The sequence below is a fragment of the Falco peregrinus genome, chromosome 11 (genome assembly GCF_023634155.1).
Source record: "Falco peregrinus isolate bFalPer1 chromosome 11, bFalPer1.pri, whole genome shotgun sequence".
Lineage (NCBI taxonomy): Eukaryota > Metazoa > Chordata > Aves > Falconiformes > Falconidae > Falco > Falco peregrinus.
In genome coordinates, this window is record NC_073731.1 from 7,053,131 (window position 1) to 7,077,067 (window position 23,937).

The 23,937-nt window shown below is 41.3% G+C and overlaps 1 protein-coding gene across 3 annotated transcripts; it reads left to right on the top strand.

The window, feature by feature from the left end:
* The first annotated feature begins 748 nt into the window (after positions 1–748).
* BTBD3 (BTB domain containing 3) lies at positions 749–22,489 on the top strand. Of its 3 annotated transcripts, none has more exons than XM_055816504.1 (5): positions 749–845; positions 12,525–12,789; positions 13,347–13,437; positions 13,921–14,039; positions 18,140–22,489. In XM_055816504.1, the coding sequence occupies exons 2-5, from the start codon at positions 12,647–12,649 to the stop codon at positions 19,170–19,172; spliced, it is 1,386 nt and encodes a 461-aa protein (XP_055672479.1). In that variant the 5' UTR covers positions 749–845; positions 12,525–12,646; the 3' UTR covers positions 19,173–22,489. The 3 variants fall into 3 exon arrangements, with proteins under 3 accessions (XP_055672479.1, XP_055672480.1, XP_005238657.1); XM_055816505.1 differs by lacking the exon at positions 749–845 and adding an exon at positions 871–982; XM_005238600.4 differs by lacking the exon at positions 749–845 and having other exon boundaries at positions 8,397–12,789.
* Positions 22,490–23,937: the final 1,448 nt, after the last annotated feature.

Genomic DNA, 23,937 nt, shown 5'->3' on the forward strand with positions numbered 1-23,937 from the left:
GTGTGGCATTAATTTCTTATTTACGATTGGGTTTATTTGGAGAAAAAAAAACCCTAAAAATTGTGAGAGGGAAGGGTGGTTCATCCCTCAGGCTGCCTGTTGCTCGCCCTGGGATAAGACACAGACGCTACGGCCAGAGATGTTGCCGTAGGGTTTATTTTTATTTTCTTTCTTTGCTTAGAGGTGGAGGGAGAGCAGATGAACAAAAGCAATGTTTTATGTGGGAAAATGATAGTCGTTGTAACTGCAAGTCAAAAAAGCTGTTGTCTATAGGGAACAGTGCGCTCTTTCCTTCACAGAAATCGCTTTTTCTGAGGTGCCGCCTCAGGCAGGTTGGATGTTACCCGCCAAGCACGTGCTTCTATTTCAGGCATTAATGCGATTTTTAATTTAAAAAAAAGGCGCTGGTAGTGTGTCCCCTGCCAAAGCCCCACTTCTGGTGGTGAAAACTGAACCCTTTGCTGCGGGCGGGCGCCGGCTGCACCCCGGCACCTGCGTGGGCCGCGGGGCCAGGCCCTGACCGGCCTCCCCGGGGCGAGGGCCCGCGCTGCCCGCCCGCACGGCGCGGCCCCGTTCCTGAGGGGCAGCCAACGCCGCGCGGCGGCCGGGACAGCGCGGGCCCCGCCGCCCCTCAGGTGCGGGCCCGGGCCGAGGCCGCGGCGCGGCGGGATCAGCCCACGCGCGTGCCCGCCGCCCCGCCCGCCCGGGCTGCGCGCTCGCGCCCGCGGGGAAAGCAGCGCGGGGCCGTGCGCGTGCGCGCGGGGCGAGCGGGCGCGTCGTGCGAGGCGGGGCTGCGCGTGCCGATGCGAGGGGCCGCGCCGCCCCGGGAGCGGGGGCGCCCTCAGGTCAGTGCGGGGCGCGGGCGGGGCCGCGGGCGCGCGGCGGCCGGTACCGGGCGCTCGGGGCGGGCGCGGCGCTGAGGCGGCGGCGGGTGGCCCCGCTGGGCCCCAGGCGTTGCGGGGCCGGGGCCGTCCTGCGGCGGGTGAGGGAGCTGCCGCGGCGCCGGGCGAAGGGGCGCGTTGGGGCGGCGGGCGGGCCGGGCTGGGGCGGCGGCAGCGGGGGAGCCGCGGGCGGGCGGCCGTTGGTCCCTGGCCGTCCTGCGGGGACGCCTGCCCGAGGGACGGGGCGGAGCGGCCGCACCTGAGCGCCGGCACCGCCGGGCGCTGCCGCCGCCAAACTTGGGAAGAGCGAGGCGGGGGAGCGGTCCCCCCGCGGCCGGCCTGGCTGCCGCCGCCCCGGCGCCCGGCACAAAGAGCCCTTCGGGGAACGGGCTTTGCCGGCTACAAGTCATCCGTTGTGCCCGCGGCCGTTTGGCGTGTTGCGGCCGTGCACCCCGCGCCTGTGCAGCTGCCTTTTGTGCCGGAGCGGGGCGGCGGGAGGCGCCGGGCGGGGCGGGGGCACCGGGCGCGGACCCGGCTGTGCTGAGCCCCGGGCCGGGGCTGCGTGGGGCAGCGCTGGCGCTGGGCGAAAATCAGACCTGGGTAGACCTGAAAGTTGGGCTTTGGTGTGAGTTTTTGTTTTTCTGCTTAAAGCAGTGCTTCTTTTAAAGAAGTACTTTAATTATCGATTCAATAAACTTCCTAGAGGAACAATTAATAATTGTACGCGGTTTGACGTAAATACCAACTGCCCTTCCCCGTGTTCCTGGGCGAACTTCCTCGTGTATCTGAAGGCTGAGTAGTTAAGGGCCCACACCTTTACCGTTTACTTTTTCCCTGTTTGTTTCGAGGAAGTCCACCTGTAGCAACCTTCAGGTTTATCAGTCCATTTTCCTATACTGTTTCCTGAGTGGTCACGCATTTAAACCCAGGAGGGACTAGCGGGTTGTTCTCACTTAAAATGAAAAAAAGCTGGAATTGAAGTTACGGTATTTATATGTTCCTGAAATGATGGTTACTAACATACCTAATTAAACCAGACTGACCGTGTCTCATCTGAGGAGTGCTGGTGCGGGTTTTCTGCATTGTTGTTAGTCTTTGTTTTCAGTGTCTAATCTGTCAGACTTCAATTGGTGTCCTGGGCTTTTTGAATGTTTTTTCTAGAGAGAGGTGATGTTGGGTTATAGGTATACAGTATTATGTTAGAGCTACTTTAAGTTTTCTGCTAGTTAGGCTCAAAATAACTTTCATTGATGGGAAAGTACCGGTCTCACAGTTTCCTACAGAAAGTATGTGCAGTGTGTCACAACGCATAGTATTTTGGGTTTATTGGGTAATTTAACTTTTCAAATAAAATCTCTTAGAGCCTTATTAATTTGAATAAATTCTGCAGGATTGACAGAGTTGAATGTAGAGTGCAGGGTTTGGTGGGGTTTTGGTTTTTTGTTGTTTTGTTTTTAAATCCCCCATGGTAAGTACACTGTGCAGCTAACTGCACAATAACTTTCCTTGTGTTTCCCCTCCAGTGATCCTGAGCTCTGCCCTGAAGGAAGCACCCTTCAGAATCAGTATGCAATTTCTTTAGGCCACCCTTTAAAGCTGAGAAAAAAAGATGGAAGTTGCAACAGTAGTTTTGATTATTTGGACACTTGCTTGTTAGAGCTTCTGAGCAAATTTTTTTTTTTTTTTTGCAGTTACCAAACAGTTGTTATGCTTATGATGAAAGTATCAGTGCTAGCTCAATTAAAACAGAGGTCAGATAATGATAGGCTGTGTGTTATGTTGTCAGAAGAAATTTAGGTCTTCATCTGTTGGGTGAACTTGCACAATTGATGCTAGTTTTGCAGCAGAATGTAGTTCAGCCCCATGCATTGGTTTTCTTTGATAAGAGTTCTCCTATATAGCACTCTCTACTAACTACTTGAACCTTGCTGGCCTTGTTGGCGAGTGTTTAGGTACCTCAGCTGGCGTGGAAGCCCTATTTTGTGAAGCACTATACAAATAAGTGATAAGCAACAGTCTCAAAGAGCTGATAGATAAAGCAAAAGAAGGAAATAAGAGATGGGAATCTTGGAAAGAAAAGATTAAAAGCTTTGTGTGGTGGAAGTTGTCTTCAATTCTGTTTTCTGCCATGAAGTTGGATTCCAGTCCTGTGCCTTAATTACATAACCACGTTATATGTATGTATGTATGTCAGAAAACAGAGAGGGGTGGGAAAGCTTAAGTAAAAGGTCACTTAATTCAGATTTGCAAACTTGCTCTTTTCTGAGCCTGGTTTGTCTGTTTTCTGATCCTGCTGCCCTGTCTGAGTTGATAACTCGGAAAGCTAAAAAGAAGCAAGTGAGTCTGAAAGTGCTTGCATTTTAAAACACTGGTGAACTGTGAATGTCTGCTGGCTGTCCTGGGTAAGTAGGGTGTAGAATTGCAGAAAACAGATTTGGGAGGCATCTTGAGACATCAACTTGTCCAGCCCTGTTACCTGTATCCTGAGATTATCTGATATCCTGAATAAATATTTCACTAGAGGGTCACGTACCACTTTAGTACAGGGCTGAGTGACTTGTTGATGACACCCTCCTGTGAACAGGGTATTTGTGTACCAGGTTACATTCTGTATCCACCCTAGCTGCAGGTTCTCCTCTTCACATCCATCCAAAGCAATTTAAAGGAGTAATTTTCTTCAAAAAACTACGTTCTCTGGAAATACAGCTTTGCTGCCTCTGTGTTTGCTCAAAGTTTGCTTGGTTGCAAGGGTTTTCTGAGAGTTGGAAAAGAAAGCAACTCTTCAGTCAGGTAGCGTGTTTGCTTGTGCCTGATAGGTGTGAGATTTTGTATGTAGGCTTGCCATAGTTGATAGAACACAACCCCTTTGAAATCTAATACATAATATGCCACATGCTATGTAACAGCATGTCACCTTGTGTGTTATTTACAATGGAAATGTGTGCAGTGGCTTACACTATCCCTTTGTTGCAGTGTTTTGCCTGCCTTTGGTGTCCTAAGCATACAGTTCAACTCAGAGATGAAAGAAATCTCTGTCCTGTTTGACAGCTTGCTCAGTTTCTGTCAAGGAATGTAGCTCAAAGGAATACTATGTGATGGTAGGGTAATAATATACACATAAACATGTAGAAAGTGCAGCTAGGTGCATTCCATTTCATAGTGCAATTTGATTTTTGTTTTGGTGATGCTCTCCTGTCAGACCAAGGTGATACTACTCTGTCTACCAAGAAGAAGTGAGGGTTTTCATACTATATAAAACTTTGTAATACAGAAAGCTAATGCGTATGTATGTTTACCTTGCACAGCCCCTTAATTATGCTCCTATGTTTATTCACTTGCTCCTTCCTTGATTTCTTCTTTTCTACTGCAGTTCTGACATGTCGTGGGGTCTCTGAAACAGTTATTGTGAAGGAGAACAGGCATTTAGGATATCCTAACATCACTAGACAAATAGATCTTGATGCTTAAAAATATATTCTGAAACCAGAATTTGAGTAGTATGTGTATGTTAGTCTTGAAAAGTCATTACTGTAAAGTAGCTGCCATTCACTTGTAAAGAGGAAGAGGAACAGATCAAAATTCTAAAGTGTAATATCTGATAGGCAAGTGTCACTGAAATATTTGCTGCAAAGGAAAGTAGATCTGATTTTCTAAAACAGTTGATAAGATGAAAATTTGACATCTTTATACCCCTGTGGAACCGCCTTTCAAACAGAGGCTGCCTGTGCTGTGAGAGTCTGGAAACAAAGTTAAGGGCAAGTAACAAGATCCACGGCTTCTGATGTGTGGCAAAGGCAGATTAATTCAGTGCAGTTTAATGCATATAATGTTTGGTTCCGTTCCTTGAACTATTTGGATGCAGCTCAGGTTAGCATTCATCAGTCTCTCATATCTAAAAACTGGGGTTATTAAACAGTTGTCAAAACACTGCAAGAGTTGTTACTCATGGGTTTTGATTCTCACTTCTGAGAAGTGAGCCACCGTGTTTGACAAAGCGTTTCTTATCGAATGCTTGGTTTGCCAATGTACTGACCTGTTTCTCTTTCAGTAACTGAAGTAATCTTCTTCAGCTAAAATGCAGTGGGAGTAAGAAGCTGTACCAGTTGTTCCCCATTTTAAATACTGACTGGTTCCATGTATGTTTTTCCGCTGTAAACACATATGCTGAGTTGCTGATGGGCTCTGGGTTTTTAAGCCACATGTTCCCTAAACTTCACTAGGTGTAAAACTACGGATTGGCATGATGTAATTTTCCCATGACTGACCCTAATGACATTGACATTACAAACAGCTAACCAAGCTTTTCAAAAGTCCCTTCTGTTTTTCGCAGCCTTGTTGGAAGGTGCTGTAGCTTGGCAGTCCCAGGAGTTTGCAGGCCCCAGAACAAGTATATTGTGGGTCACAGCAATATCCTTGCCCCTTTTTTTGTCCCCAGGGTCCTTCAATGCTGTGGTTTGACGTGGTGAATGTAGGTTATGTGCACATGAAAAATGTAGTCCTTGAACAATTATATGCCAATATAATCAACTAATGCAGTCCCCTTGTGGATACTCATGGAGTAGTTACTCTTATAGTGCCATCAGTTCTCACAAGTGATGCCTTGCTGAGGAAGTGTCTTTTATCTGCGTTAGCATTGGCTTTTTGCAGACCTATTGTGTGTAGGGGGACAAGGACGTTTGGGAACCACTGATGTAAAGGAGCAGGCCCAGTCACCTTACAATCTGCCCTTTATAGACCCTATATTAATTTAGCTATTCAATTTAAAAGGAATAGTTTCTGAGCTGAGTTAAAATTTGTATAAAGGTTTGTCTATATAGGCAAGATCTGTCTGTAAGATAGGAAGTTCTGCCTGTAGTCATCCGATCCTGATCTCTCCCTTGAAATAGGCAGCATGTGAGTACTAATTGTAGTGGTGGTTTTTCTGAAGTGCACTAAGATCACTAGCTTCTTTCTCACAGGGCACTGAATGATCATTAAATGCTAATGACTTTTGATTACTGTTGACCTTGGTCAATTTAGAATTAGTGACCTAGAGATGAAAACCACTGTATCTCATTACCAATTTCCTGAGCTATCTGATCTTTCCTTTGTAAGTCAGTTTTGGTAAGAGGTGGAGTAGAGTCGAAGTTGACCTCTGTCTTAGGAAAAGGGTTGAATGCTTTCGGCTTTGCAATATCATCTTTAGAAATAAATAAAAAAAGCAAGACCTTATTTTTTAACCCCACAGGCTGTCAAGAGCAAGACTCAACATGAAGTGAAATGAACAAGCTAGGGTAGTAGTGATGGGGAAGAAATGCATAATTTGTCAGTTTAAAATTTGTAGAAAAAGTTTTATCTCCTGTAACCTTGAATTGCATTCTCATTTTGCAGTTGCAGGTTTTCTCATCTCAGCTCATTTATAATTCTTGGTTTTACTTTGAACTATCAAGTAGCAAATTAATGTTTATTGAATAAATTGCAAATTCTGCTCTGGGATATTTTCTACCTGCAGTTCCTGAACTATGATATTGGGCAATATGTCTCAGCAGGCTGGTAAAATCATATATTTTGTGTTATAGTGAAGCATTTCACATTATTTCTTTCCATGTGCTCAGAACAGAAGGTTTGGGTGATAATTCACTGTAACTGGATCAAATATGTTCACTGTAGGTTGTGTAAATATAAACCTTTCTTAATGCAGTTATGGTTTATATGGACTGTCATTCATGCAGCAAGCATAGTATTGAAATCATAACGAAAAACAAAGAATTCTAAACTTTTTTTTTCTTTCTTACTTTAATACACTAGCTGTATTTGTTTTGACCCAGCTGGGAACAGAACCTTTAGAAACAAAACTCCAACAGCCTAGAGAAGTTTTTTTGTGATACATTGTGTTTGGGGTTAAAATGCGGACTTCAAGCAGCCAAGCAAGAAGGAAATAGGAAAAAACTGACAGTGGGAGACGTTGCACTTCGTGTAGGAATAGCGTGGTGGAGAGCCAATTGAAATCCACACAGAAGGAAAGTGGATGTTTATTCGCAAGTAAACATAAGGCTAAATGTTATTCTTAAATATGATGTTTTGTTTTGATTACTTTGTCTCAAAAAAGATATTGCTGTAAAAAAAAACAAAAACCAACCAAAAAAACCCCAAAATGAAAATGATTGCAGATACAAAAAGGACATATTAAAAAGATTAAGGCTGCTTTGGTAGGGATACCAAAAAGAAGTGCCATGCAGAGACGCAGCGTATATGCTGGCAAATAATACAATAATGAAAGAGTAAAATATATCTGAATAATCATTCTTTAAGCTTCTAATTTGTGTAAGTTTGTATTTACCTGTTGACTGGGCTGTTCAGGGCTTTCTGCTTTTGTTTTAAAGAGTTAAGGGCATTTAGGAAAAAAAAAGCAAAAACTATCTCAGTGGATATTATTATGCAAAGTGTTTAAATCCTCATACTTTAAAAACTTAAGCAGTTGAGAAGAGGATTTGCCAACAACTAAGTTGCTAGTGTAGTGTAAGACCTATAGCAAAATACAGTTCAGCTATTTTGGGCTTTGGTTGAAAGCTTCTAGTGTTGGTTCAAAATGCAGTTCTACTTTGATGCTGTTCTGCTCTTACCCAGCTCTTGGCTATTCTGGGAAATAAATGCTCTCTATTTTTTTACCCTGTATACTGGTTTCTCTGAGAGTCTTTACAATTTTGCCCATCCTTCTTCCTGCTTTTTGTTGTCCCCTTCCCCGCACCGCTCCCCCCCCCAGTAGAAGACCTTACTTAGTAAGACTTCAGGCCCAAGTTGTCCATGCAACAGGCAGAAGTGGATGCAATCTTGATTACTTTCAGTGCTGCCAATCAGAAACTTAGGAGAGAGGAGGTTGGAAGATTTTGTCAACTGTAATGCATTTTTTATTTGAGGAAAGCAAGAGTAGAGCTGTCAGTCCCCTTTCCAAATGAGCGTTTTTACAAACCAAAAGGGTTGGAATGGTGATTGGGAAGGATTCTTCCCAATGACTAAACAATTCATAGATAGGTAAACAGAACTAGGCTCCTCAGGTGTGTGGGTTGGGGTTCTTGAGTGTTTTGTTTATTTGTTCTTTGAACTTTTTTTAAATTTTTAAATGAGTGCCTAAAGTCAACTTAAATGCAATGGAAATTAGCAGTGGACAGGTAGAGCTGTTGAACAAGTAGCGTTGTGTGTTTATTTTGGTTAATTATGATACATGTTATGAAATTTGTTTCCATGTAAGAGGAATTTCAGAATCTAAACAAAGAATGTTAATAATACATAGGCATAATATCTGTCAAGTGAGAGGCTTCGCAACTTTACAAAACAAAATATATGTATTTTCTCATTGCCTGCTTGGAATTCATGCCTTTATTCAGTATCTGGTTGTAATAGAACACTGGAGATTTTGATGAAAGCTGGGTTTTTATATAATTGTCCAGTTCATGTTACTGCATGAAGAATGGACCTGTAAAGAAGAGATACAGAAACCCACAACTTATTAGAAGAAGAAGAAAAAAAGTAAATAGGAAAACATGGTTATACTTGCTATTGCAGCAGGAGAGACTGATGTAATATGAGGAAGAGTATGCTCATCAACCCCGAGAAATCATTTCATTTCCAATTGGAAGTTACCTTTACAAAGGCATAATTATAGTAGTAACATAGTATTAAACGTTGTACCAAGAGTTGGTACAACTCTTGTTCCAACCCTCATAATAGCGTCAAGGTATATTGCTGTCTTAAGGGATAAATCAAACTGATTGCAGGTATATTGCACACATTTGGATTTCAACAGCAAAATTGATGCTTCATTTTTTCACAATACTTAGCCAGGAGCTGATTTCCAAGGGCTTGTAACTTACTCCTAGAAATTTAAAAGGGGCATGTAACTTGATGTATGGTATCTAGCCTCAGAATATAGTCCTTTGCTTAATTCTTCATCTCTGGCATTTTAGATTTTTGTTAGGCCAGTGTTCAGATTTGAGCGTGGAATTTCCTATACCCTTTAAGTTAAAATATTTCTGGTTTGACTGCTTTGCTTATCAAATAAAGATTAATGTGCCTTTGAAGAACTGTATTTCCCTTTTCTAAGTTGTATATATCAAGTTTGGTTCTGCTAATGTATAATTAATGAAGAAAAATGAGAATTGCCAAAGAAGGTGAGGAACACGTAATAAGCTTTCAGAAATGGATTGATCTTTGGGTGAGAGAAGGTTGATTTCCTTGATCCTTTTCCTGAGACAGACTGATTTGAACTTGGGGTTTTCACTAGTCTTTCAGCGGGGGGGCAGTTCATAGGTTGCTTTTCCTGACTGCTAACTCATTGATTTGTAAGTTCATTAACAGTGTGTGTACGGTAAGAGAAGAAAACCATAGGATAATAAATGGAAGTGGTTGCCTAAATGGAGTGAGTGCAACTAGCACTAATTCTTTGGGTGATTTTTTTCCATTTCACATGCATCTAATGAGACAGTTTCTGAGCAATGGAAGGTGTTATAAAGCTGTAATAGGTTTGTAGTTTTTCGTAGGAACTTTTGGAGTCTTTTGGAATGGGCACTATTTTCCAGTTACAGCAGAGTAGATTTTGGCCTAAGAACAAGCAATATGGCAATTAGGCTTTTTATTTACTGGGGTGGACTTTTAGCCTGTCACGTAGATACTTCTTGTCTACTGGGGTGTGTGTGTCTGTCTGGCTGCTGGAGCTGGATTCAGGCAGAACATGCTTCAGCTGTAGCTTCTCCCTCCCTTCCTTTCGCAGGAAAGCACATCATGCTATACGTGCATTGTGTTCTACACAAGTCAGAGGTATGGTGGACTTCTACAGGTTCATGTTTACAATCTGTCTTTCCCACAGTGAGTTGACCAGCCAGTCTGTTTGTCATTCTCTTTCTCTTCTGTATCCTCCCAGTGACCTTATCTGGGGTGCATGTGTGTAATCTTTGGATTTGTACTGGTCAAGCGGTTTGAAAAAATGTGCGAGGACCTTGATTTTTATGTGTTTTGGTAGTCTATAAAATAGATTTATGGGATGAAAATCAAATCTCTCATATGAATCTCCAAACCCTTGTTATCTTTTACCTTCTGCCAACTGCAGTGCTGAGAACCAGATTTTCTGAAGGGTGCATGGTTTTTCTTTATCTTTAAGAGGTTTTTTAAAACTTCTTCCTTTTTAAATGTCTGCCCTGTGCAGTGACAAAAGGGTTATTTTTGTAACTAGGAGGGCTGGAAAATTATATAAAGAGGGGAAAAAAACATGAAAACTCAACAAACTCAAATTTTGTGCTGAGAATACCTCCTGTGTCTGTTAGAAACTCTCAGCTGTGAGCAGTTACAAACATTGTATCTGTGAGATGAGTTTCTTCTCCTTTACCCGTTCTTTTACCTCTCTGCAGTTCAGTATGGCTGAGGTTGTTAGCTTCCCTTCCAAAACAATCTGCTGCAGATAAAAACTAAAAAAAAAAAAAAAAATGGGGGAAGGGGGTGGAGAAGAGAAAGAAGAGCTTGCTAGATTTTTTTTTTAAATTACATAACCCTGCCTCTCACTGTATTTAGGAGTGTATCTCTGCCTTTCAGCCACAGTAGGTGTAACATACCATCTTTTAAATTACTGGTGAAGGAGATTTTGCACTAAGATGTTGGGTTGTGCAGTGTAGCATTGAGGCATGGACACATTTTCTTCTTTTTCCCCCTTCTGTGAGTAGTGACTTCAGAGAGGACAGACGTGTGTCTGGAAATGGTATCATCCCAAACCACTGCAGCAAAGTCTCTAGATGGCCAACTGCCAGGGTGTTTAGTTGGTGCTTAATATGGACTGTCTCCCAAGGAGACCAGATAATTTTTTAAATTACCTGCACAGTTTCAGGTTTAAAGACGTTCTGAGATTGTGTTACAAAGCCATAACTGTGATTCAAGCACTTGTGATGCTGTTTCAATAAATAGCCTGAGTAATATTTCTGTGCTTCAGGTTCAAGTCAGTGGCAGATTTCTGTCAGGGATTTCAGCAAGGTCAGCCTTTTCTCCACCATTCCTTGATCACTTTAATTTCACTGTTGTACTTTTGTCCAGCAAAACTAATTAAGACTAAAAAGATCTAAATCTGCTTTGAAAGCAGAGGATGTTTTTCTTTAAAACTTGAAAATAATTATGAAATTGTGTTTAATTATATCCCCATTATTTGAAGGTGTGTAATGTTGATACCTAATATCTTACATTTTTTATTTCCCTGCTTTTGTTTCTAAGTGGCTATACTTGCATGGGTTTTTTAATACTTTTGACCTACCGTTAAGGAAATCTGATCTAAATTTAAGTTCTAAGTAAACTAATGCCTGAAAACTAGTCATCTTTCCTATTTAAATGGTTTGGTTGGCATAGTTTATATCCTGTTTATTTCAGGAAGTATTTGTGAATAAAATCAGTGTGTTTGCATCTCAAGGAGTGATTTCTGCCTGAGACTGTTGTAAATCATTCAGACTTTTTCATTTAATGCTTTGAAATATTGATTAAGTATATTCACTCTGATTGCTTTAATCTGATTGCACATCTAGAAGTTTTCTTCTGATGTGGTGCTACCATGTCTGGTGTAAGCTGGCTTAATTAGCACTGCTTAGTGATTTGGAACCCCTGTCAAAGGCTATTACATTATCTAGAAACACAAGGAGTTAAAGCTAAAGCTGTGACCTCATCTCTATTCATGTTACACTGGAGTAGAAGCCGAGCTGAAAGGGATTGTTTAACTGCATCGCTGTCTTTGCTGCTGCTAGTTGATTGCTTTAATTTGTTTCTGGTATCTACAGTGTGCTTTTGCTGAACAACTGTTACGGTAGGGATTTGTGGGAATACTCGAGGCAGATGAAGTCATGCGAATACCGACTGCGTGTGGAAATAGCTCCCACGGAAATATTTAGGCTCAAATACGTCTTTCTACTCGATTGCAACTTTTTATTGCTTCCCCGGTGAAAATTCAAGCAGCATCAAGGAGAGCTAAAACACACATGCTTCTGGCCAGTCGTGTGCTTACGCAACTGTGCATGCCATTTATTACTTTATTACTTAGCTCTGCGTATGGAATGAGGAGTGTGACTGCTGTCGCTTTAATGTCAGAGCGGCGTACGTTACAATAGGTGTCACTGTGCGGCTGAGTCCAATCGTTATCGGTGACTTCAGCTATTGGCTCCGAACGCCGGCTGACTCCATCTGCAGGGCTGCAATACCTACTCAGTTCCCTTCCCTTCAACGCACAAGTTCAGCTTGCGGAGCAGGCGAGCAGGGCTACCGAGCGCATCTTGCTAGCCCCCTTCAGAAAGCCGGTGCTGCAGCCACACACGTACCCTCTTCGCAGGCTGCAGTGCTTTCTGGCAATTCCTTATCGGGAAATCGGGAAAGAAATAAAACTGGCAGGAATGATGGGGATGTTTTTAACGATTCAAGTACTGGATCAAACTTAAAGCCAGTTTCTTACTCGGTGCACTGGAAAGGTCACCTTGCCTTGCTGGAAAAGAAGCAAACTCTGAGCTCTGCTGCTCTGTTAACAGCTTCCACGTGCATTTCTTAATGTTCCTAGCGAGTTAGGCTATCTAGCTTTACAGACAAGTATACTCATGGTAGATGAGAAAGGAAAGAACATGAAATGTCTCACCTTCTTCTTGATGCTTCCAGAGACGGTCAAGAACAGGTCCAAGAAGAGCTCTAAGAAGGGGAATAACAGCAGCAGTAGCAACAGCAAATTGCCTCCAGTTTGCTATGAAATCATTACCTTGAAGACCAAAAAGAAGAAGAAGATGGCTGCTGATATTTTTCCCCGAAAGAAACCAGCCAACACTAATACAACTGCTGTCCAGCAGTACCACCAGCAAAATCTCAACAACAACAACACTATTCCGGCACCTAATTGGCAAGGACTTTATCCAACCATCAGAGAGAGGTAGGTTCAGGGCAGTTTATTTTTGCTGTTTGAATGAGTGATGAAAAGTAGCAAAGTGTTTGTAGTACATATGTTTAGTTTTTAATTTATTTATTGAAGGAAACACAGTTCTCTCTTTTTTTCTTAAACTCCCACCTCCCCGCCCCCCTTCCCCGTGGAACAAGTGTTATGGTAATGGAAATTTTAGTATCTTTTTCCAGACAGTGCAGCTGTTTGTCTTGAGTAAATAAAATTGTTGCTGGAAGCTGTAGCATGCTCGTAAAGATTTGCTTTTGGACCTTAGTGAGGATTTTCAGTGATACATACTCTCGACTTTAATTTCTACTTCTTGAAAACTTCTCATAAGTTTGGGGTTTCTTTTATTGCACACGCACACACCCTTAGTTTATGCTCTGGTATATTCGTGTGATGATTTGTAAAGTAGCTTAAAACAAAGCGTGACACGCTTCTCTTTACTAACATGCAACTTTAAGTTGTTAAGAAATTAGATTTCTTGGGTGTGGGGCAAGCAGAGAGTTCCTAGGCGCCGTAAATTAACACATTACCTCTGTTTGTAGAAATGCAGTGATGTTCAACAATGACTTGATGGCGGATGTTCATTTTGTGGTCGGGCCACCAGGTGGGACCCAGCGGCTGCCAGGACACAAAGTAAGCAACAGCTGCATTATCAGCTGGGGTGGGGATAGCCAGAGAGCGAACATGGTTATACCAGGACGTAGCATGGGAGACTTGGCTCTTCTGGGACAGGCATAATTCTGTATTTTAAAAGGCTACATGCAGTGGAATAGTCTGTCCCTTGCTTTTCTTTGTGTTTTCAGTTAAACAGTACACTTGTGCTAAGGCAATCGTAAAGTTAGGAATACTGCTTTGTGCTGTTGATTAATGTTACTCTTGAGATTTTCTAGAAATAGTTAACTTCTGTGATGGATATGAACATTTTCCAGTAGCTAATGCATGTATGCCCATGAGAGTAAAATGCAGGGAAAATGTGTAAGTCTGTTCTTAACTTTGACTTCATTTCTTACTGAAGTGTGTCTATAGAGTCTGTCAGTGAAGCCCACTCTCCCACATTGTTTTTGTTGGCAGTGCTTTCAGTTTGAAGCATGAAATAAGATTTCCCTTTCTCAACAGTATGTCCTGGCTGTTGGGAGCTCTGTATTCCACGCGATGTTTTACGGAGAGCTTGCTGAGGACAAAGATGAAATCCGTATACCAGATGTTGAGCCTGCTGCTTTTCTCGCAATGCTGAAGTAAGCATCATTCATCTGCTGGATATGTTTTCCTTTCTGATGTATACATACACTGGTAATGTCGTAGTTAAAGTATTAAACTTCTGTATAAACAGAAAGAAAGCAGTTGCTTAAAATATTCCTCTTTTTGTGTTTCAAGTATTTTAAACTTTTACCTCATTTTGCTCTCCCCCTCTACTTCCTGGGCACGCATATGTTAGACTAATGTAGGCAGTTATAAATAATGACTTTGACAGGGGATCTTTGGGTACATTGTATACTGTAATGCCTATTGATCTGATTTGTCACTACAAGTTACACAAAGGAATGGAGTTACTAAAAAGAATTGTCAGCTGTAACAAAAAAACCCTGTTCTTCTTTGCAAGCATAGTGAAAAGTTAAAAACACGCACACAAAACCCCCCAAACCCAGCATTGCTGCATTTGTATATTGGTATCGTTCCAGCTCTTTTATAAACTTGCAATATGCAGGTCTTGTGTTAGAAAAACAACCCTAAGTCATTGAATACAGCCTCTGAAAATGAAATTTCTCCTCATCTATCATATGGATGCATTTGGAAAGTGATAAAAAGGCTGATTACATGGATAGGGTTTTTTTATCCTAACGGAGGAAAAACAGTCAGTTTACATGATCATTACTTTTCTTCTTGCAAACTGTGTAAGAAATGCTAGCTTTTCCTGAAGGAGCATAATGAAGCAGCTCTGCTGCTGAATTGTCCTTGAATGTATCCATAAGCTCTGATTATTAGAGAAATGCCCTATTATGGAAATGCTATGGCTTTGAGGGTTTTTTCCCTTCAGCGTTAGTAACTGCTGTTGCTTTCTGATAATATACATTAGTACCTGATAGTGAACCTTTTAATATGCTGCAGATTTTCTTACATGTAATGGTGTAATCACTAGCTAGCAATTTATTGTATTTCATAGATTGTTTTGACTAGCTTGTGACGACAGAATGAATTCCTTCTTTCTTTTACATTACAGTGGCACTGTAGATGAACATTCAAAGTTGTATGTAGAGTTTTTGTAGGTTATCATGAACATCAGAAATGTTCTGTGCAAATATCAGTAACTGCCAGGAGAAGCTGTAGTCACACAGATGTTCTATAGACCTGGAATGTAAAGTTAAGATAAGACATTATGTAGGCATTGTGGATCCTTGCTTTGGGGCTTTATGGTTTTGTGTTTTCTGCAGAGCTCAGACTTGTGCTTTACTTTCACGCAGAATTTTACAAGGCATAAATACAAGATACTTGGATTCCCCTGGCTGCCCTTTCTTTTTGAACAGCAAATCTATTTCACTGTGGCTAAACATGTTTTGCCATATAAAAACTGAATGCTTTCTTAATTTATCATTAAGAAATGTGTTCTGAGAGCAAACCTAGAAAAGAGAGTATTAATACTGGCATCTAGGTCTTGGCATATTGTTTAGCCCATGGCAATTTAGGAGACTATCTTTGAGAGCATGGCCAGGACCATGGGATTCTTCACCTTCTCAGCTTTTATGTAAAGAATCAAAAGACCACAAACTTTTTTTGTGTGGATCTTGAGCTAACCTTGCCAGTGCTAACTTCCACTGGTGCAATGGGCTTGAACGTGCAAAGTGCTCCTGTGTCTGCGAACACTGGGACTGCAGCCATGACAGTGCAGGGAAGGGAAAGGGATGTTGCTCAGCAGTGCAGCATTCCCCTTATCGCAGGATCCAGTGCATGTGCTGCACTGGGTGGAGCATGGGGGGAGCCACAGTCCCCTTCACTCCTCTCCCAGTAGGAAATCATCCCCATGAGTGTTGCTTGCAGCTGGTGAGCAGTGGATGGCAGAAGGTTCATGATGCTGTTGCTTCAGAAGGAAAAGACTTTACCTATCCCAAAGCAGCTCCTTTTCATATCCCTTCGTACACTACTTTTCTGCAGTCAGGACGGACGCATCAAAGCTTTGTCAGAAAATAGATTGAGTTTGGTTTTGTAGTTTCTTGCGGTTGGTTTTTTTGTTTGGTTGGGGTTTTTTGGGGTTTTTTTTGGGGGGGAGGGAGCGGTGCGTTTGGTTTTTAGAAGAGGGTGGTAGGGTTGTTTTTGGTTTTCCCCTGGACAGTGAATTCTTACAGCTAAATATTTCTTATCTTTTGCTATGTAATGGGCATTCTGGCAACAAACATCAGACAAGGTATTGCCAGGTGTAACACAGAAAAGAATACCTTGAATGGTAGATACTAATTACTCTCTCGGTAAAATTGCTTTGGCTGTTATCTACAGTTTTAAAAATAGGGTTAAATTAATAGCCTAGCTGACACACTGAATTGGTATCTTTAATGTATTGTATCTTATCTTAATCTCAACAGTTCAAGTCAGAACTCTGGTCTCATCCCAGGATGAATGTTTTACCAAACATCAAACCCTCTGGTCTAGCAGAATTCTCTGTTCAAGAACAGGGTGAAACTGGAATATCAGTAATTGCAGACCAGAGTTGAAGTGCATTGGCAGAGTGAGAAGTGTGGAATATTGCTGGCAGCCGATCTGTGCTGTGTCTGTTGTAAATCAGTGATATTAGTTCTTCACTTTCATGAATATTAAACTAGCGACTTTTGTACTATTTCAATTTAAAACAGATGTCATCATTCTCTGCTGTACTAGCAGGCAAATAGAAGTAATCGAAGGGAGAAAAGAGTTGGAGAGCAATGAACAGAATCATAAAAACGAATGAATTGATACATTGAAAATTTTTTGGACAGTAAAGGAGCTAAGCCTGTAACCAGTGATACATAGATCTGCTTTTTGTTGTTATAAATAGACCAGCTGAAACAAAGTAATAAAGGTAAAAAAAAAAAAAAAAAAAGGTTTGGGGTCTGTGTAAGTGTTCTTTTTCTCTGTAACCTCCTAGATTTTATTATATTGCTTGAGCAGTATCTGCTCAGGACATCTTTTTAAAGTGTGATTTGGAAGATAGTACCATACACCTGCAAAATACAAATAAACATATTTTGAACTATAATCAGACCAGTCTAGGTACTAATTCCACTTTACAAGCACATCTGTTCTGCAAAAAATTCATTGTGTTGGGAAACCTGCTAACTAGAATTTTTTAATTAGTACAGGGTCACATACAACTTCATCTTTACTGGAGGAAGATACTTTTATCAACCATAACCATCAAGACTTGCTTATCCCTATGAAGAGTAAAATTGCATTTGGCATGGTTTTAGCACATTGCATTCACCAGCTGCAAATGGGGCCCTGAAGCATGAGATATTAAAAAGAACAAACTGTACAATGCTTCATTTCTCTGAGCAGTGAATCCCAGCAGTTTTGTCACATAAACAGAATTTCACCTTCATCTCTTCCACCGCACCAGCATAGCAGTAAAGCTTTTTTCCTCCTTATGCAATGAGACTGAGAAAAAACACCGTGCTAGTGAAGCTAGAATGCTGTAAGCATTAAGAAACCTGAGAATTAAATTGTGCTTTTAACTTTTTCTATATGCTTCATCAGCCTGTTAAAAAGCGGGGGGGACGGGACGGGACGCGATGATGACACACCAAAAAAGTCACACCCCCCTAAAAAACCACACCCCAGTAGTTACGAAAATGGATAGCACCTGATATACTTTGAAAGAATTTGTCCTCTTAGACTAAGTTATTCCCAATAAACTTGTTTTCATTCCTGTATTTGTATATACGTGTCAAATCACCATTCACCTTCACGGAGTATCCAGTCCAAGTGCTCTTTGTAAGACATGTTCCAGACTGTTCTGTTAGCCCTTGAGGAGCTACTGCCTGGGGCAGGTAGCCTCTCATTAGCCAAAGCATGTATGGAGGGAATGCAGAGCTGGAGGGGCCATAGTTGTAAATGTAACCTTTCTCTGCATAGTGTGTACCCCAAATGCAAAGTTTTGCTTGGATTTAAGCCTGTTCTCTTCCGTGGTCTTACATGAGTAATGAATTTAGTTTATACTTTTCATTCTGGATTTAATCAATGTTCCCCAAAAGCAGTGCTTAGTTTTAATGTAGAGCCATTTAAATATTCTTTGTTTATAATTTTCAGATGTAGTTAACAAATCACGTTTTTGCGTTAAGCAGCAATGTTACATGCATGTGTTTTATTTCAGATACATATATTGCGATGAAATTGATTTGGCTGCAGATACCGTACTGGCCACTCTTTATGCTGCCAAGAAGTATATTGTCCCTCATCTTGCCCGCGCCTGCGTCAACTTTCTAGAGACAAGCCTAAGCGCAAAGAATGCCTGTGTGCTGCTTTCCCAGAGCTGCTTATTTGAGGAACCTGACCTGACCCAGCGCTGTTGGGAAGTGATTGATGCCCAAGCTGAGCTAGCTTTGAAGTCTGAGGGATTCTGTGACATTGATTTTCAGACACTTGAAAGCATTCTCCGAAGGGAGACTCTGAATGCCAAAGAAATTGTTGTTTTCGAAGCAGCTCTGAACTGGGCCGAAGTGGAATGTCAGCGACAAGAGCTAACAGCTACCATAGAGAACAAGCGCAAAGTCCTCGGGAAGGCTCTGTACTTGATACGCATCCCTACCATGGCACTCGACGACTTCGCAAATGGTGCTGCTCAGTCTGGGATTCTGACTCTGAACGAAACCAATGATATCTTCCTCTGGTATACAGCTGCCAAAAAGCCAGAGTTACAGTTTGTAAGCAAGCCCCGGAAAGGGCTCGTTCCTCAGCGATGCCACCGTTTCCAGTCCTGTGCTTACCGCAGCAACCAGTGGCGCTACAGGGGCCGCTGTGACAGCATCCAGTTTGCTGTTGATAAGAGAGTGTTTATTGCTGGCTTTGGGCTGTACGGCTCCAGCTGTGGATCAGCAGAGTACAGTGCCAAGATTGAACTCAAACGACAAGGAGTTATCTTAGGCCAGAACTTGAGTAAATATTTCTCAGATGGTTCTAGTAACACTTTTCCTGTGTGGTTTGAATATCCGGTGCAGATTGAGCCCGACACCTTCTACACAGCTAGTGTGATTCTGGATGGTAACGAACTCAGCTATTTTGGACAAGAAGGAATGACAGAAGTTCAGTGTGGGAAGGTGACTGTTCAGTTTCAGTGCTCTTCGGACAGTACAAATGGCACTGGGGTACAGGGAGGGCAAATTCCTGAACTCATATTTTATGCTTGAATAGAAGTGTGTGGAGATGAAGCGTTTTGCTATGAAGAACCTGTCTGGCTCAGGCCTACTGCCGCTTAGCTTTTTATCTACAGATATGTGACCAGTACAGGTAATATGTAACTAAATGCTGTGGGCAAGTTACTGGCTTGCTGTACTTGTAGCATCGTTGGTGATAAAGTTTAAGTGTAATGTTTAAACTGGAAGCTCTTAGGAACAAGCAAGTTTTACAGGCTTTGTTAAAGGGGTGCCTGTTTGCTGGTGGTGCTGACCCTTTCTTTGATGCACCTGTGAATCACCAGAGGATGTCCCCTCTTCTTGTCTGATGCTGTCTTCATTTTCTCCATTTCTTGCTTTCTGCTTGTAGTTATTTGGGGAGGTAGGGGTAGAAAACGAAGAGCCTTATTTTATAGCTGTGTCTTCTGTGTGTTCTTCAGACTTAAGAGATTACAGTAAACTGAGCTGCTTTTGATAATGGGGGCTGAAAGAAGTGTTTCAGATGTAAGCAGAAAAAGCATGGGTTTAAGCCTTCATCCTGTGAGATTCTCCTGTGGCCAGCTGTTGGGGATAGCTACAGGGGAAGATGGAGAGAAGGAAGCAGCTTTCAGGAAGCTATACAGCGTGCTGACCATGTCCCCAGTGCGTGGACATGTTCACAGTGAGGAGGGGATATGGGCTTGGCAGGTTACCCTCAGAGGTCTATTTCCTAGGAATCCCACCATGAAGGCAAGAAAGTACTTACACATGTTCCATTTGTATACACAGCTCTTGAAACTCTACTCCCGTGACCTAGTTTTTGCTACATTGAAGTTCATTTGCTATTTAAATGGCTTTTCTTTGAACCCTTGCTAAATAAGTGGGAATTAGTACCTGTCATCCAATGCAGGATATTTTTTCGTTTGTTTTGGGTGGGTTTTTTTTTTTCTTCCTCCTAAACATGGTAGAGGCAGATTATAGAGGAACAAAGGAACGTACCAATCCTGACTTGGGCTTTTTCCTGTAGTACGAGATTTCTTCTTTTATTACCATACATTATCAGTGGAAGTTTAGACAAAGACACAAGATTCCCAACTGTGGTCATATTACACTTGGTGTATATCATCAGATGATAATGAGGAGGAGGAAGTCTTCTCTAATGTATTAATGTTGGATCTCTTGAACTGCTTATGATTACACATCACTCAGAGGATTTTGTGGTACAGACCTTTTCCTTGTCTAATTTTTTTTCCCAAACTTCCTGTTATATGTCAGTATCATTTTTGGAAAACCGTTAGGGATCATAACTCCTTTTATCAGGGAAGGAAACCAGTATAAGAAAGAAATACAGGTACTATTTGAACATAAGAAAATCCTTCACTATTGCATTGGGACAGTTGCTTCTCAGAGACACACTACCTATTGTAAAGCATCTTATTCTTATTCCACCTGTGAAGTGGGTTCTGTTTGTTGCATATGTTTTACGGAAATGAGAGGACCAAATGATTCTTTAGGCAGACTGAAGATTAATGTTACGGTATATCAGCACATTAATGTAGCACAACCCTGAATTCACTTGTCAGTTTTGTAATAAAAATGTTTTTGCCATATGATTTCTTACCAGTTTAATACTATTACTCTAAGTGTTTCTTGACGGTTGGAATCTTGGCATCTGGCCATTGTAAAGTGCCAATACATCTTTACAGTGTCCAAAGTACCATCTGAAGTAAGTAAAACTGGAGTGTAGACATCAAACAGTATATGGCCAAAACCCAGATCTCTCTAGGTAATAAAAGGAGAGCCGGGTAAAAGACTGCCCCTGCAAGATCAATGCTTTTCACCCATCTTAGTGTTTAACATTCTGTATACATACATACATACGTGTGTGTGTGTAAGCAGTGTTCTGTCTGAAATGTAAATACCCTCAAAATATGTAGAAATATGTTTTGATTTTTTTCTAACAGATATACATAATCCAACTGTTAGTGAAATCTAAGCAGAATGCTCCATGGAAAACTCCCAAAGAGTGATTTAAAGAACCTGCAGTTAATTATATTTAGATCTCCAGCCTAAAATAGACAAGAGTATAAATTGTATGGACTGGAGGAAGAGTTGCTGAAGAGACTGCAAAAAGGAATCTAAGATGGTGATGAGGTAATGGTCATCTACTTTTAGACAGCTGAGCAGCAGTTCTATTTATTTAAATACATTTGAAAGCAGAGAAAGATGCTAATCAGCTGATTAAGTTTTCTTACAGCAAGCAGTTGATGTAGATGTAATTACTCTTGAGTGATGATCAGATTGACAAGTTGCTTGCAGTAGCAAGCTGCATTCTGAGTTGTTTGGAAAAAAATCAGGTGTGTCAGCTGGTGGGACAGATCATTACTGCATTGGTATAACTAGACTTGGGTTCTCACTTTATTTTTTTTATTTTTATTTATCTGCAAATAATGATGAGGTATCTACTACATTCAGTGGCTAGAAAGGAAGTTAGGAGATCATAATACTGTGTAGTTGTAATATGTAGAAAATGAGCTGTTACTTAATTATTGTTTTTATTTGCTACTTTTATGAAATCTTCTTGACGAGGTAGGATGAAAGCAACCTAATTCCTCTGAGTCCATTCCACGCTTTACAAGCTGGTGCATGTAAAGTTTTTCAGTATGGATGAACAAACGTAAGCACCCCAAAACACATTTTGATGCTGACAGTGCGACTTCAGTCTCAGCACAGCTTGATGCTAACCGGTATTGGTGTGTGAGAAGGTGGCAAGGATCAGTCACCTTAGGACATCAGGGCACTTAAATAGGTGTCTAAATGTCGACTTGGTTGGTTTAGCAGTAGCATCCAAGCTGGAATACATTGATTGAAGTTTTGCAAGCATCAGCCATATCAACCTGGAATGTAAGCATAATGTCAATAGAGATCCGTTCATAGATTCTGTCTTAAACTGTACCTGGCCATCCTTGCTACTTGTATTTTGATTTTCCTGGTGGGGAGAATATGTGATAAGAGAGTATAATGTAATATACTTTCTGCATATCTAAAATAGTATTTAAGTAAACATTTTAATTTCTACATACATATTGCACTGAACTGGTTTGGGATTTTTTTTTTTAATTTGTTGTGACAAACAGCTAACTTCAGGTCCCAGCACCCATTTGTGCTGGAGCAGTGTTTGACCTTAGCAGGCTTACAGCATTATTTATAAAGGACAGATATATATAAATATGAAGTACCTCATGTTGAATGTTATTGTACTGTATCTTTAATGTCACAGTGCAGATCTTGTTGGACTCATGAATGTGTATAATCACATTAAACATACAAATAAAAATGGTTCTTAAATGGTTGTTTCCTGCAGTATCTTTGAAGCATGAGCCTTTGCTTAGTTATCTCTTTCAGTGACGTCTATTGTGGTACAGTTGTGCACAGATAGTTGTTGAGCTTATGTATTCAGAGATCTTTTGATCCATGAAGAAGTAAAAGTCTAAGGATAAAACAAGAACAATGAAAATGTTAATCAGTTACATTGTAAAAAGGTTGACGATTAAGCTAATGAGCTAGAGTGAATGAATTCATTTATGTGCTTTATGAAAGACCTTGTCTACTAGTATTAATATTTTAATGTTCTATTAATATTATTAAGCATGTGGAGATGAAGGAGGAGGGCCTCGTGTTAATTCTAAAAGACAGTTGACACAGGAAAGGCCATGGTTTTCAGTCTCTGATCTATCAGAATAAAGGACATGGTTAGTGCCAAGAGGTTGTTCTCTGCTGAAAAGTTAAATATGTAATATTATCCAGAATTCTGACTATTTTCTTACTCAACAGTTTTCTTCCAGTAGATTTGAAACGTCATTTTAAATACTTCTGTGGTCAGCGAAGCTGAAGCCCCACTTCTGTCATGCCTATCTCCGAGACCTTTCAGATATTACTAGCTAATAAATACTCCACACTGTGATACAAAGACATGGAAAATTGAGGAAGTGTTCCCCAATAAAGACAGTGCCTTAAGACTTCATCCAAAATACTGATTAAAGCATGTTTACAGGCATCAAACTTGTCACTTTTGGTAAGTTGTTTTTCTAGAATTCTTACTGCAATACTTGGTACCACACTGCTACTTTTTTAATCCAAATTCTTTTCCATGTCCAGTGCTTCTCATTAGTTTGGAACTGGCTTCATACAGGAACTGCCCTATGCCTTGCTCTGTACTAGTGATACCAGCTCTTAAATGTGCAGTAGGTGTCAGTGTGATTTGGTGCAGGAAGGGATGTTCATCTCTGTTTCTGGCTGAAGTCTGTCAGAAGTACCAGGACACTTGCTTTGGAAATGGTTGTTATGTAGAGCTGTGTCAGTCCCTTGCGCTGTGTTCAGTGATGGCAGAGAAGCATGTGTGTGTTCACACCAGATAAAAAAAGGAGTTTGAAGTGGAAAGAAAAACGTGATAGGATGTTTCTAGGTTTGGGAGGAAGAAGACGCCAAGAGCTGAATTCAGTTGTTCATCTCACAGGTAAAACTCTGCTTGATGGAGGACTCGGTTCCCACTTAGTTGGAAATTCCTCCAGAGCTGACAGCCACTGCCTGTCACGAAAGCAGGGTCCCATCTAAAACACTTCTGAGTGCTCGACTCTCAGGAGCAGGAACCCAAGATTTCTTAGCCTGTAGTAGGCAAGCCTATTTATCCTACAGTCCAGGACAACCCTGTATCTCCTTAAGGAAGCTGACTGGTACTGCTGTAAACAGGAGGGTCTTTTTGGACCTCCTAAGCTCCGTACTCAGTGGAAGCTGAGATCCT